The sequence below is a fragment of the Ranitomeya variabilis genome, chromosome 6, assembly GCF_051348905.1.
Source record: "Ranitomeya variabilis isolate aRanVar5 chromosome 6, aRanVar5.hap1, whole genome shotgun sequence".
NCBI classification, from domain to species: domain Eukaryota; kingdom Metazoa; phylum Chordata; class Amphibia; order Anura; family Dendrobatidae; genus Ranitomeya; species Ranitomeya variabilis.
The window spans coordinates 40,104,922-40,119,070 of NC_135237.1; the positions used below are offsets into that span (position 1 = coordinate 40,104,922).

General features: G+C 44.1%; 1 protein-coding gene across 2 annotated transcripts in view; it reads right to left on the bottom strand.

Annotated features, from left to right (window-relative positions):
* Positions 1-13,635, bottom strand: part of RSU1 (Ras suppressor protein 1) — a 119,997-nt gene extending 106,362 nt beyond the window's left edge. Inside the window, exons 1-3 of one of the 2 annotated variants that reach the window (XM_077268298.1) lie at positions 13,461-13,635; positions 13,087-13,201; positions 10,280-10,330 (exon numbers count right to left, since the gene is read on the bottom strand). In XM_077268298.1, the coding sequence (XP_077124413.1) occupies positions 10,280-10,330; positions 13,087-13,195 (160 nt within the window). In that variant the 5' untranslated portion in view covers positions 13,196-13,201; positions 13,461-13,635. Of the gene's footprint in view, positions 1-10,279; positions 10,331-13,086; positions 13,202-13,363 lie in introns of both variants that reach the window. The other variant, XM_077268297.1, reaches the window with a different exon arrangement.
* Between the last annotated feature and the right edge of the window lie 514 nt (positions 13,636-14,149).

Consider the following 14,149-nt stretch of genomic DNA (forward strand, 5'->3'; position numbering starts at 1 on the left):
TTTTTTTGGGCCTCTTTACAGGCAACTACTGGGCTCCACTGGATACTGGACTCAAAATAAAGAACCGAAAGCAAAAAAAATAATTTATATTCTCTTTTAGATTACTTAAAGTGCGCCATGAAGCCACAATTTTTGTACTTCTTGCTGCAGGGGGTTGAACACAATGACCTTGGAGGTCCCTTCCAACTTTAGCATTCTATGGCCTCTTTCACACTTCCGTCTTTGAGCTCCCGTCGAAATCCGTAGATTTTTGAAAAAACAGGATCCAGCAAATTTTTCTGCTGGATCCTGTTTTTTCCCATAGACTTGTATTATCAACGGATTGTGACGGATGGCCATCCGTTGTGCACTGGATCCGTCGGAAAATTGCTGTCCGTTGGGCGGAGACAACGCACAGAGAAACGTTTTTTCTGTACGTCAGAAAAATCGCTCAGCGACGGATTCTGCACTGCCCGTCGTTGGCTATAATGGAAGCCTATGGTCCGTCGCTGACTGTCAAAAGCAGGAATCCAGCGACGGGTCCCGTCTTTTGAAACGTAGCATGCGTGGAAGAATTTCCCGTCAGGGCAATTCTCTCTTGCTCTCTCTCTCTTTTTACTATCGATGCTGCCTATGCAGCATCAATAGTAACAAGATATAATGTTAAAAATTAAAAAAATAAATAAATAAAAAAGCAAAAAAAAAAAAAACCCGCAATATTCTTACCTTCCGGCGTCCCGCGCAGCGTTAAGGATGCTCACGATCCTCCCGGCAGCTAGCGTTCCCAGTAATGCATTGCGAAATGACCCGATGACGTCACGGTCTTGCGAGACCGCTACATCATCAGAGGTCATTGCACACAAGGCATTACTGGGAACGCCAGCTGCCGGGAGGATCGGTAACGCTGCGCGGGACGCCGGAAGGTAAGAATATTGGGATTTTTTATTTTTTTTTAATTATTATTTTCAACCTGGGTAGTGTTGGTACTGCAAAGACGCATACACAACAGGTGCACATAGCCTCAACGGGTCCGTCAGAACAACGGGCCCATTGCACCCGTTTTTTACAATCTGCACAGGATCCGTCATTTCAACATTTTGATGGATCCTGTGCAGATTGTAAAAACGGAAGTGTGAAAGAAGCCTAAGATTCTACTTTAGGAAGAAAATGGATACAGCACTTTTTTTTCCATTTGTTTGCACCTTCCATTAAATAAATGACAGTAGGGACTCTAAAGCGGCACTCCACCTTAGGACTAAGGAGAAACGACATTTCGTCATGTTTATTCACCCTATCTGGTGCCAACACTGATCCGTTTGATTTGTTGATTACAACCACGGTGCCTCCGAACGTGTGATTTATTAAATGATGACATATTACTAAGGTGAGGGCCACAGCGCAGCCATGGAGTCATGCTGCACAACAAGTGGCTGGAAGCTCTCCTGTGCAGAAAAAAAAATAACGAAGGGGCTACTTTCCCAGGATCGGAAGAGTTCCCAGAGATTGAGGACACTGTCATTATAAGGCTGCCTTCACACTAGCAGTATTTGGTCAGTATTTTATATCAGTATTTGTAAGCCAAAACCAGGAGTGGAACAATTAGAGGAAAAGTATAATAGAAACATATGCTCCACTTTTGCATTTATCACCCACTCCTGGTTTTGCCTTACAAATACTGATGTAAAATACTGACCAAATACTGCTAGTGTGATGGCAGCCTAAGCAGAAATCATATCCTAGGAATATGTCATCAGTTATTAATCTGAAAAACAAAAGAGAAATCTACAAAAACTAAAAGGCGTGACCCTCAACACCATTCAGATGCCCCAATAAATAAGTACGAGTTACAATTCTATAGATTAAAAAAAAAAAATCTGTTTTTGTGTTAAGTTTACTTATTATTGATAACAAACATGTCACTTGGTCAGTGCGAGATGAGTAACCAGCCAGTAATATTGCAGAATTTGTTATTATACATTACTATTCTTATGCTCTGAAGCAGTTTCAACATTGCTTTAAAGTTTTTTTTCCCCTCATTTATCTATGAAAACTTTAGCGCAACAGTGCCCCCTACTGAAAACTAATCACAGTGCAAAGATCAGAAACTTGTGACAAACCCAGATCAGAAAGGCATGTATTTTAACCCTTGATATGCAAATTGTCTCTTCAAAGTTTTGCATGTACGGCATGGAGCAAGAAGCGTCTCATACAGAATAAAAGCTTTTTATTAATAGATCTATGAAAGCTCATCAATATCATATCTGCACAACCCCTTCAAATTAGCCACTGTCAAAATTCTCATCCTGGTTGGGGTGGATGCAGTTTAACAGCACAATTTTGATTCAGACTGGCTACGGATTTCACTCTTTGCACCATGCACTACAGTGGTAGTCTTCTTCCTCTCTGGAGAGACAATTTTCGTATTTAATTTCCCAGAGGTGCATGAATGGCTTATATGTCTCCTCACTCTGACATGCCAGGCTTGGCTTGTCATTCTCCACAAGGAGAAACATTACCCCTTAGACCCCAGTACAGAGCCTCTCACCTAGCCAAATCAGATCTCATACTTTGAGACACCCCGAAACATGTGTCTGCAAATTGAGATTTTGGTTTGGCTTTTAACCTAAGTCACATGACAAGGCTCGTTAAAAGAGTCAATGATTACTTTAAGAATCGCTTCCACTAAGTGGCACTAGAGTTTAAGTCGTCTTCCTCTCTGAAGAGACAATTTTCATATTTAATTTTCTAGAGGAGCACGAATGGCTTATAAGTCTCCTCACTCTGACATGCCGGGCTTGGCTTATCAATCTCCACAATTAGTTGTCCTGTCCATTGCAGCAATTACCGTAAGTTACGGTTGCAAAAAAATTTCAGCAAATATAAAAAGTCCCCAAAATTAAAAAGTCTCTAATCATAAAGCCACACAAAATCCAATAGACATGATTTGAAAAAAATGTTCTTAATGTATGAATATAATTAAATATAAATGTATTTATATTATGCACAGGTACACATATTTAGAAAGCTCAGAACTGTAACAAACTGCACAACAGAATAAACATTATTTATTTTGGGGGGGGGGGGGGAAATGTTGAAATTTCAAATTATTCACATTCACCTTTTGTGATAACTTTTAATAATCCCCAAATAGTTCCAAAACAATTACAAAGGTAACAAAATGTACACACAAATTTTAAAAAAGATAAATTGGCAGAGGGAATGTAGGAAGCAAAGTGAAAAGATGTTTAGGTTTATTGTAAATGATAATCTTTATGAACAGCCAATAGTAAATGACATGCAAACTGGCTGCTCGGGGGTGGGGCTATGTAGATCACAATAGTACTGCCTTAGAGGAACAAAATTTTATTTATTTCTTTTTGTTAAGCTAAAAATCATTCTGCTTGTTGCTGATTTTAAAAGGGTTTAGCTCATTTCATGAACCCCTTATCAACATGCTCTATTAGGGCATACAGATGATATGTTGGGGGCCACTTTGGAGCCAGAATGGACAACTTATTTTTGCAAGTACTGGCAGCAGTAGCTGCAGGGTAAAGATTTAGTGATACCTAGCAATAGAATCTGATCATGAGGGATTGTTTCCCCTTTCATGGTATATCTTTACCATACGTTTAGTCTATTAGCTGCGGGACTAATGAGCATGGTTACCTCTGGGTAGTACAATGATCTCTGCAGCCTCAATATAGGAGGCCAGGAAAAACCTCCATCAAGACAAGCTCCTGATAACGACTTTCCTTCTATTAATTGGCTGCGCAATTTTTAGCACAAGAAGAAAGAAGGAAATATATAGCAGATCAGGTATAAATGGTGACTGCCGAGCGCGAACAGCCAGAATTTCACACGACATGGCAATCAGCGGCCATTACTGTACAGTCTGATGAGTGACAATGTATTTTACTAATTGCTGACTCCATGGACACAATGAATTAGTGAGAAAAATTATTTTTATCCCCTTGTGTCTTTGGTCACGTCAAGCAGGAGATTTCCCAGAATTCCCCACCGGATCAGAACTCCACGCACCTATCGTCTTACCGTCAAGTGGACGTATTTATGCCAAAACCAGACAAACAGGGACAAACATGCGTGCGCTTAAATGCCACAAATCAAGAGGAGAGATGCTAATTTGACCTTAGAATAACAGTGCACTCGCCTCCGCCAGGAAGGATCAAGTCACGGACAGCGTCATCCGCACAGACAGTTAATTAATGCACTTTATAGGATTAGGTCAAAAATGTCTGAATCTCTGTTAATGTGAACCTGGACATCCAGGAACAAGCACAATGGCAGCTTACGTAATGTCTCCCGACAGGTGGAGAGCAGGCGCTGGCAAAGCGAGCCACAGAAAAACAATAAGAAGGTCTATGACAGGAGGGACGGCGGCCTGAGAAAACCTGGAGGACTTTTTTTTATTCTTAAGACCTTAAGGGAACAAACTGGGTTTGGATTTTATTTTCGTAGTTTTAATATTATCCTTTTTTTTTTTTATATGATTTTATTATCACCTGTCTTATTTTTTTGTTTTAGATAATTATTACATCACTAGATGGTGGCCTGATTCTAACGCATCGGGTATTCTAGAGTATGTATGTATGTATGTATGTATGTAGCGCTGTGAGTGGGGGTTAAATTACGCACCAATATCGCTAATTGGTCGCGCCCGGCTGGCCGATCAGCGAAGCGTGGTTCAAATCTGGTGCTAATTCGCGGCCAGACTGCGCCTGTCGCTGATTGGTCACGGCCGGCCGTTCACGACCAATGACCGAAGCGCTATTTAAATACCGCTTCAATATCGCTGATTGGTTGTACCCGGCTGGCCGTGACCAATCAGCGAAGCGTGGTTTAAAACCCGCGTCAATTCGCGGCTGGACTGCCTCTGTCGCTGATTGGTCGCAGGATGTCGGGGTTCGGGGCGCTGGATGTCGGGGTGCAGGATATAGTACAGCCACGTAGTATATAGCACAGCCACGTAGTATGTAGTATATAGCACAGCCCACGCAGTATATAGCACAGCCCACGCAGTATATAGCACAGCCCACGCAGTATATAGCAGCCACGTAGTATACAGCAGCCACGTAGTATACAGCAGCCACGTAGTATATAACACAGCCCATGCAGTATATAACACTGCCCACGTAGTATACAGCAGTGTGGGCACCATATCCCTGTTAAAAAAAAAAAAAAAAGAATTAAAATAAAAAATAGTTATATCCTCACCCTCCGGCGTCCACGGATGCGCACGAGTGGCGAGGCTGCTGCCAGCTTGCGTTCAAAGTGATGCATTGCGAAATTACCCAGATGACTTAGCAGTCTCTGGGTAATTTCGCAATGCATCTCTGGGAACGGAAGCTGGCGGACGCCGGAGAATGAGAATAGCACCATTTTTTTTTATTTTTTTTTTTAATTATTTTTAACATTTTAACATTATTATCTTTTTACTATTGATGCTGCATAGGCAGCATCAATAGTAGAAAGTTCATCACACAGGGTTAATAGCAGCGTTAACAGACTGCGCTACATCGCGTTATGCCACGGTGTAACGCAGTCGGTTTAACGGACTGCTAAAACGCTATGTGGGCGGCGGGTGCTGTCTGGGGGGGGGGGCAGTATGGAGGTGGCACTGACTGCAGGGGAGTAGGGAGCGACTTGAGATATCCGTGACAGACAGACAGACAGACAGAGACAAACAGACGGAAGTGCCCCTAAAGGTACCGTTACACTAAGCGACTTACCAACGATCACGACCAGCGATCGTGATCGTTGGTAAGTCGTTGTGTGGTCGCTGGGGAGCTGTCACACAGACAGCTCTCTCCAGCGACCAACGATCAGGGGAAAGACTTCGGCATCGTTGAAACTGTCTTCAACGATGCCGAAAGTCCCCCTGCAGCACCCGGGTAAACATCGGGTTACTAAGTGCAGGGCCGCGCTTAGTTACCCGATATTTACCCTGGTTACCATTGTAAAAGTAAAAAAAAAAAAAACACTACATACTCACCTATGCCAACGCCTACGAACTGTACATGACCCCACTAGGACACAGTTTCGCCAGATAATATCAGCTCTTAAAGTGACCCGCCCACCAAATCGGACCCCTGCCCACCAAATCCTCAACCCTGAAGTGTGAAAGTCTTGCAGGGGCAGCCCGGGTACCATTCCAAAGCACTATCTGTAGTTCCTTCAGGAAATACCCATCTAGTTATTATTGTTATATCCCAGCAGAATTTTTGCCTTCTTGGCCTTTTTTCAGAGAATATGAATAATAACACCAAAACTTTTTCTCCACTCATGGTTAGTGGTTGGGTGAAGCCATTTATTGTCAAATTACTGTCTTTTCTCTTTTTAAACTATAATGACAACCCAAAACATCCAAATGACCCTGATCAAAAGTTCACAAACTCCATTTCTTAACACCGTGTATTGCCTGCTCTAACATCAATGGCAGATTGAAGTCTTTTGTGGTAGTTGTGGATGAGGCTCTTTATTTTCTCAGATGGTAAAGCTGCCCACTCTTCTTGGCAAAAAGCCTCCAGTTCCTGTAAATTCCTAGGCTGTCTAGCATGAACTGCGCTCTTGTGATCTCCCCAGAGTGGCTCAATGATGTTGAGGTCAGGAGACTGAGATGGCCACTCCAGAACCTTCACTTTGTTGTGCTGTAGCCAATGACAGGTCGACTTGGCTTTGTGTTTTTTTATTTCAAAAGAGAAAACAGTAGTTTGACAATAAATTGTGTCACCCAACTACGAGTAGAAAAAAAGTTTTGGTGTTATCATTCATATTCTCTGAAAAAAGGCCAAGAAAGCAAAAATCCTGCCAGGGTATGTAAACTTTTGAGCACAACTGTATGTTGATATGTAGGGATATGTAGGGGTGTGTGTGTGTGTGTGTGTGTGTGTGTGTGTGTGTGTGTGTGTGTGTGTGTGTGTGTGTGTGTGTGTGTGTGTGTGTGTGTGTGTGTGTGTCACCCCAGGTGACCGGTTGTTGTTACAGTGATGTTGTCTTCCTTTCGGGGAGGGTAATATCATGCTTGGAGGCAAGGATTCTCTTTACAAGGTAAGGCACCCGCACACAACACATTCCAAGGCATCCTGGTCTGGAGGAGGAGAGAGTTAGTCTCCAGGAGGGAGACATAGGAGAAGGACATCTGGAACAGACAGAGGCCGAGCAGCCACGTGGGAGCTGCAGCCTCTGGAAAGAGAGATAACCTGAAGGGTTGAATGTGGTGGAGCTATTGAGGGAAGGAGCAGAAGAGAGATAAAGGGCTCAGAGGGGAACTGTGACCGGGCACCCTCAGAGCCAGAACGCAGCAACCGGGCACCGAGAGCCCGAGGTCGTGTCGCTCTCCAGGACGCACGACAGAACCGGAGGGCCAAGAACTCTATGTGATTTGCCCACACCACACCTATATACGCAGCAGCACCTGAAGAGTCCGGATCATGATAGAAACCCTGTAAAACGGCTCAAGCTGCCCGCCATACAGGTACCTGTCCCAGGACAGGGAAAAAGAGGGGTACCTTGCCAGGCAGCGGGGACCTCACAAACCAGCGTTAGAAGGAAAGGCTCAGGGACCTCAACTGGATAATGGGATTCATCTATTGCCTCCAGGCTGGCCGGGCCACCGCGACACCTGTACCTGGTACCCTGGACTGGGATGGACTGCTACCATCAGTAAACTAGGTAAAGACTATCATACGGTGTCCTTTGTTATTTATCGGCATACACCATCATTGCCGCCCTCACCCTAGGAGCCCTGGGGACCCCGCTTCACCTGTGGAAAGCGTCACCACCCAGCCGCCATACCATCGCCCCAGAGGACCCCTTTTAAGCGGCGTTGGTCCCTACTGACCGAAAACCACAGGTGGCGTCACGAACAATAGACTTTATTCACAATTCCCCTTAAAAGACCTTTCCCTTTAATTGGGCGCCCAGGGCCACGGACCGGGTCGCAGCCACCGTGACATCCCCTTTAACCGCGACCGGACCCGGTGCAGAGTACCCCACAGCCCAGGCGGGCAACTCATGTATGTGTATACCTAGCTGAGCTGTGTGGGTGTTGATGTAGTTGAGCTGAGTGCATCGATGTAGAAGAGTTGTGGGTGTGAGTGCGCACACACGAATGTAGTAGAGCTGCGTTTGTGTGTGTTCATGTAGCACAACTGCATGTATAGCAAAGCTGTGCGTATGTAGCAGACTTCTGTATATATGCAGCAGTGTTGTGTATATGTGTGTGTGCTGCAGTAAAGCTATATGTGAATAATACAAGTGCTGTGGAGTAACACAAACAATAGATCTATTACATTCCAATTCTACCCATAGTTCCTTTAAAATGCACTATTATTATTATCATAGCACCATTTATTCCATGGCACTATACATGTGATCGATACAGAATGACTGTTCAAACTAAGTCCAGGAAAGATATATATCTTGGTACCGTGTTAGCCAGTAGATAGAAAACTAAGTCCACGCACTCAGTGCTGTATGGTGGGGTCAGTCATTTTAAATACACCTTCCCACTACCTCCACCCCCAATCCTTTCTTGATTGACAGCTTTGGCTTTATAGAGCCAGAGAAGTAATGAGATAGATGGAAACCAAACAGGTGAGAAGGTGAAGTTAAATGTTTGGCCCTACCGTGATGCCCCGAGGGCCTATACTTGGTTTGAACAGTCAGTCTTTGCTGACCGAGTCCCTTTAATGTAAGTACAAGACCAATGAGTACCAGTAACGGTGGAGGACTAACAGCAGCTTTCAAAATAACTTGTTCATACCCACAACTTCCTCAATTCAAAAGGCAATAATACTAAAGTAAAGGGATTTCATCAACACCACACAGACACCGCCATACCCGTCCAACCTCCAAGTTATGGCTACATCTAAAGAGCCATGTGGAGAAACTAAAATAGGACCAGGGTCAAGTTATAAAGCCCAGATTCCTTCACTCTCCAGACCAGTGGCGTCACCATTGGTTGGACATTGGTAGCACAACCAAATACAACAGCTTCTCACTAAATTAGAATAAAATTAAAAGTTAATTTATTTCAGTTCTTCAACACAAAAAGTGAAAAGAGGGATCTATTTCAAGTGTTTATTTCTGTTAATGTTGACGATTATGGCTTACAGCCAAGGAAAACCCAAAAGTCATTATCTCAGTAAATTAGAATAGCAAAAAACACCTGCAAAGGCTTCCTAAGAGTTTAGAAAGGTCCCTTAGTTTGTTTCAGTAGCTCCACAATCATGGGGAAGACTGCTAACGTGACAGATGTCTAGAAGGCAGTCATTGACACACTCCACAAGGAGGGTAAGCCACAAAACTTCAGGGCTGATGATCTGGCCAACTATTTCAAAGAAAAAATTGACCATATCGACCAGGAAATTATCTCCCAATCCCCTCATACCATGCACTGTCTTCCCTCCCCCACTGGATCTAGCTCACTCTCTGATTATAGGCATACACCGTGAATCAGCTGCCCCCGGAAGAAGCTGGATGCGAAACGTGCGTTAGGGTGAGGTGGGACGCTGTGACTTTTGTGCGGCTGCAATCTTTATCACTGCAACATTACTCTGGTAATATGTACTGTTTACCTTACTTATGATTGCATGCTAGTATAGCCTTCATTTAGCCTGGCAGCTGATGCACGGTGTATGCCTATAATTCTTCTTAGTAGGTCACTTGACTTGAAGTATATCTGGTAAGCTATATGGTATGAGATTCTAATATGTCATATTTTTCAACACAATCCAGCGTCCGCCATAGTTAGGGCGCTCTTGTACTTTACCACATTGTTTTAAACATGCATTTTGATTTTTTAACTATTATTAATAAAGCATTGTAATTTTAGTCACTTTCTCCATCTCTTCGTTTGGCAACCTAGCGTGTTAGTCCGAAAATTGTAATAATGGGGGAGGGCGTGCAACTGGTACAGTAGGATTTAGAGCACAATAAGGGCAGATACAACTGACCCACAAGCGGCGGTGTGGTGGGAGGGGCGGTCCAAATCTTGCACCGGGGCCCATCGGTCTCTAGTTATGTCACTGAACAGGGGTCTCTAAACATAAGTTTTGCCTTTAATGAGACAACAGAAGTGAATAAGTAACCACATGTCTGTAAAGGTCTTGGACTGAACTAGGACCCCATGCTCTATAGTATACTGTCAGGTCTTCCTGCTGCTACACCCCAAAAGTCTGATATGTGCAAAACACAAGACACCAGAGAGTTTTCTAGTAGACCCTAGTAAATCTCAGAGTACGAGCCAACACCATGTAATGAATTACGCTATGGTACTTACTGGTCAGCTTGTTGTGGCTGAGAATCAGCTGGGTGATGTGCGACAGCGAGACTGGAAAAGAAAAGACGGAGCCATGAGGACCAGAAATGTGTTGCAATATATCATACAATAATCAAGAGAAATGGGTCAAAACATCAAGTAGTCAAACAAAATGGAATCCCTCTCTGCATTTCTGCTGGAGGTGGATTATACTTGGTAACAGGCAGTGGACAGCAAAAGAGAATATGGTAGGGGAGTGAATAGAATAAGGGACAAGACTGCAGACATCACATGACCGCTGCACCCAATCAATGACCTCAGCCGTCTCAAGCCTAATACCGTTGAGGCCAGTGATTGACTGCAGTGGTATATAAGCCATGATGTCTGCAGCCAATGTTAACAATATACCTGCAGAGAGCATTTGGGGTATGGAGGGTGAATATATATTATTATTTTGGCATTATTGTTGCCTGTAGGAAGCTTTATACTTTAATTGGTTGTTCCAAATCAGAAAACTTTTCGCCATTTGCTCAGTTAGTTGTAATATAAACTGCGCTTTACTCACCCTCCCCAGTCCAGAGCTGTGTCTCCACTGTTGCTTCGATCTCCATTGTTTGGATGCAGCTTTGGCATCATGTTGACAGAGCTGCAGCCAAACACTGAGCTTAGCGGCTCACGCCTTCTACATCGGTGCTGCTCAGTGATTGGCTGCTGACGTGACGTCACCGCTGCAGCCACACAGCGTAGCCTGGGGCAGCGGCGGAGATGCAGATGTGGACCCAAGGAAGTAAATCACAGTTTTCTTGTTGGCCGCCAGCCGTAGGTCAGCGCACTCCTGAAAGTTTGGGTCGATGGCACAATTGTACCAGTGGTCTGAACTGTACGTTCTCCAATCGCAGGAGTGTGGGGACACATAAGCCGACCAGATCCAACCAGATAAAGAACTGCACTTGTAAGGTGAGTGGCAAATAGCGTGCGAGCTCCTTGCCTAGGAAGTCTAAGGCCGGGGTCACACTTGCGAGTGCAATGCGAGAAACTCGCATCAATAACCAGGACTGCCACCGACACTCGGTATAGAAATACCGGCAGCCACACGCTCCGGTCCCGAGTATTGATGCGCGAGGTTCTCGCATTGCACTCACAAGTGTGACCCCGGCCTAAGGTGGAGACAAGCAGTGACTATTAGGTTTTAAAAGGATTTTCAATAAAGGGGAAATTCCAAAGTTGCTTGTTCTTACAAAGACTTTGCAATTTTAACCATTAATGAACATGAGACATCCCCTTTAATTAACAGAGATTCCAGAATGGAAAATGCATGATTTGTGTAAAAAACTGGATTCGGTCGCCGGATTCGGTAATTTCACCTCACGTTTCATACGTTTTTCGCCGGATCAGTTGCGGTGCGGTTTTCCGCTGGACAGAAAAAACGTTCCTCTGGACGTTTTTCTCCGGCCTCCGGAAAACTAATTTTTGACGGATCCGGCAAAAAAAAGGAAGAAACGTCAGGCCATCAGGTGCATTCTGGCGCTAATACAACTCTATGAGAAAAAAAACGGATCCGGCAGAAAAAAACAAAACATAAAACGGATCAGTTTTTTTTTTTTTAAATTGGACGGATTGTGCCTGACGGCAAAAACCTGATGTGTGAAAGTAGCCTAATAATAATAATAATAATAATTTTATTTATATAGCGCCAACCTTATCCGCAGCGCTTTATATTATAGAGGGGACTTGTACATACAATAGACATTACAGCATAACAATAATCACAGATCAAAACAGATACCAGGAGGAATGAGGGCCCTGCTCGCAAGCTTACAATCTATGGGGAAAAGGGGAGACACGAGAGGTGGATGGTAACAATTGCTTAAGTAGCTGTTATCTGTTTCTCCGACGCCCGGATGTAACACTGAGCAGCTCCATTCATGGTGTAATGGACGCCGTTGAGGACTGCACATCAGCTGCTATTCTAGACAATCATAAGACTGTAGAACCCCTTTAGTTAAAAAAAGGGTGGCAATCGCAGCACCGGACCTACGAATATGCCAACTTCTGACTTGCCTTAAAGGAGTATTCCCATATTATAAAGTTATATTATGTCATTATTTTATGATCCATGTGGGTTTGATCTCTGGTGTTCTTAAAGGGCTTGTCTACTGCTAGGTAACCCCAAATTAAGGGGTTTTAAAAAAGAAAACGATATTCACCTCCAATACCGATGCTGCAGTCTCCCGGCATCAACATCTGGTGGGGCTTAATGTCGCCGCTGATCAGCTGCAGCGTTCACATTTCATCCGAGAAAAAGAAACAGGTTTGGATGAAATGTGGAGGCTGCTAAGGATCAGTCAGGGTGTGTTCACATGGAGTTCTCTTGCCGAGTTCTCAGAGCAGAAATTCCCCAACTCTCAATCAAAACTCACAGGCTCCGTTTCATCCAAGAGGTTGTCAGAAATCGGTCACAGAACACTTTGAAATGTTATAATTTTTTTTTGCAGAACGGAAGGTTACTCAAACATTTTGCCCACCTAGGCAGGGTCTGGCCTTCAGATTACTCCGGTCTCTTTTACGTCACTTTTAAGACGCACCTAATTCTTAATGAAGCAGGCGCCTCTGCCTTCACCCCCAACCATCAAGACTGACATGAGCAAGGCCGCTCTGGATGAATCAGGGAAATGTTTTTTTAACTTCTCACGTATTTTAAAAAACTTAAGTGTGAACACACCCTTATTCTTCTCTGCGTGGGGTTGTATCTAGGTGGACGAGCAGCGGACAGCAGGTTATACAATAGCGGGTGGCGCTGATCAGACCAGCACCCTAGAGCTACTCACACAGGCCGGGGATGTCCAGCATGTTACCGATGCCTCTGTCAGACATGTCAATGTCGGTGATGTTCTTCTCCCGGCTCTCCTCCACAATCTTCTTCAGGGACTTGGACATTCTGATCTTTAAATAAAAAATAAAACATCACATTAAATCAAAAATCCAATCCTGGAGCACCACAAGTACCAGCAAGCACATCGTCTACTGATCATCCTGGGAGTTGTAGTGCCACCAAACATACAGTTATCCTATAAGACTGGATGCAGAACTGTGGGGTCACTGTACCTTGCTTAGTAGATCCACAGAAAAGCTACCCCACAGTTACACCCGAGTTCCCGCACACACCCTACAGGAAGTCGCCCCGGGCTGTAAAATTACTCACAGTCCTAATAAGGCAAATTCCACCCGCTGGAGCCCCGTGTACTGCTGTACAGAGAGTGTGGAACGCCGGAGAAGCGTCAGCCAATGGGAGCGCCGGGATCAGCAACGTTCTAATGACTGCAACCAATCAGAAACAATAGAACGCAGCGGCAGCCAATCACAGCCCCGCAGAAGAGTAATGGATACAATGTAGCAGCTGCTCTGGAGGAGGAAGTGCTTCACTGCGGCGGATTGTTTTGCTTCCGTCCAGCGGGTAATGTGTCCGGGAGGCTCCAGATGCGGGTCGGTTTTCTGTCTGAACCCGCGTTTTTTTACACCTGATGCTGTGGCTGTGACTTTCTGCTTATATCTGGATCCTTCCCCTTTAAGAATTTGTGTTCACTGACATAAAGGGTTTTGGGGGATCATACATTAAAGTACAAGCCACGAAGATCATTTTGTGGCATTTTGACATTGCATCTCAGAATTATTAACCTATTAATGCCAGGCCAGTATGTTTATCTTGTCCTCCTCTTACATGACTTTTTTTTCTGTCCTTGAGGACTTGGTTTCTGCAAGACGAGTTGTAGTTTTACTGAGTCAGAAAAAAAATCCAAGTGGAATGATAAAAATGCAATTCTGCCATTGTTTTTTTTTTTTTGCCGCCGGTCTTGTTTTAACAGCGTTCATTATGTGCTAATATGACCTGGA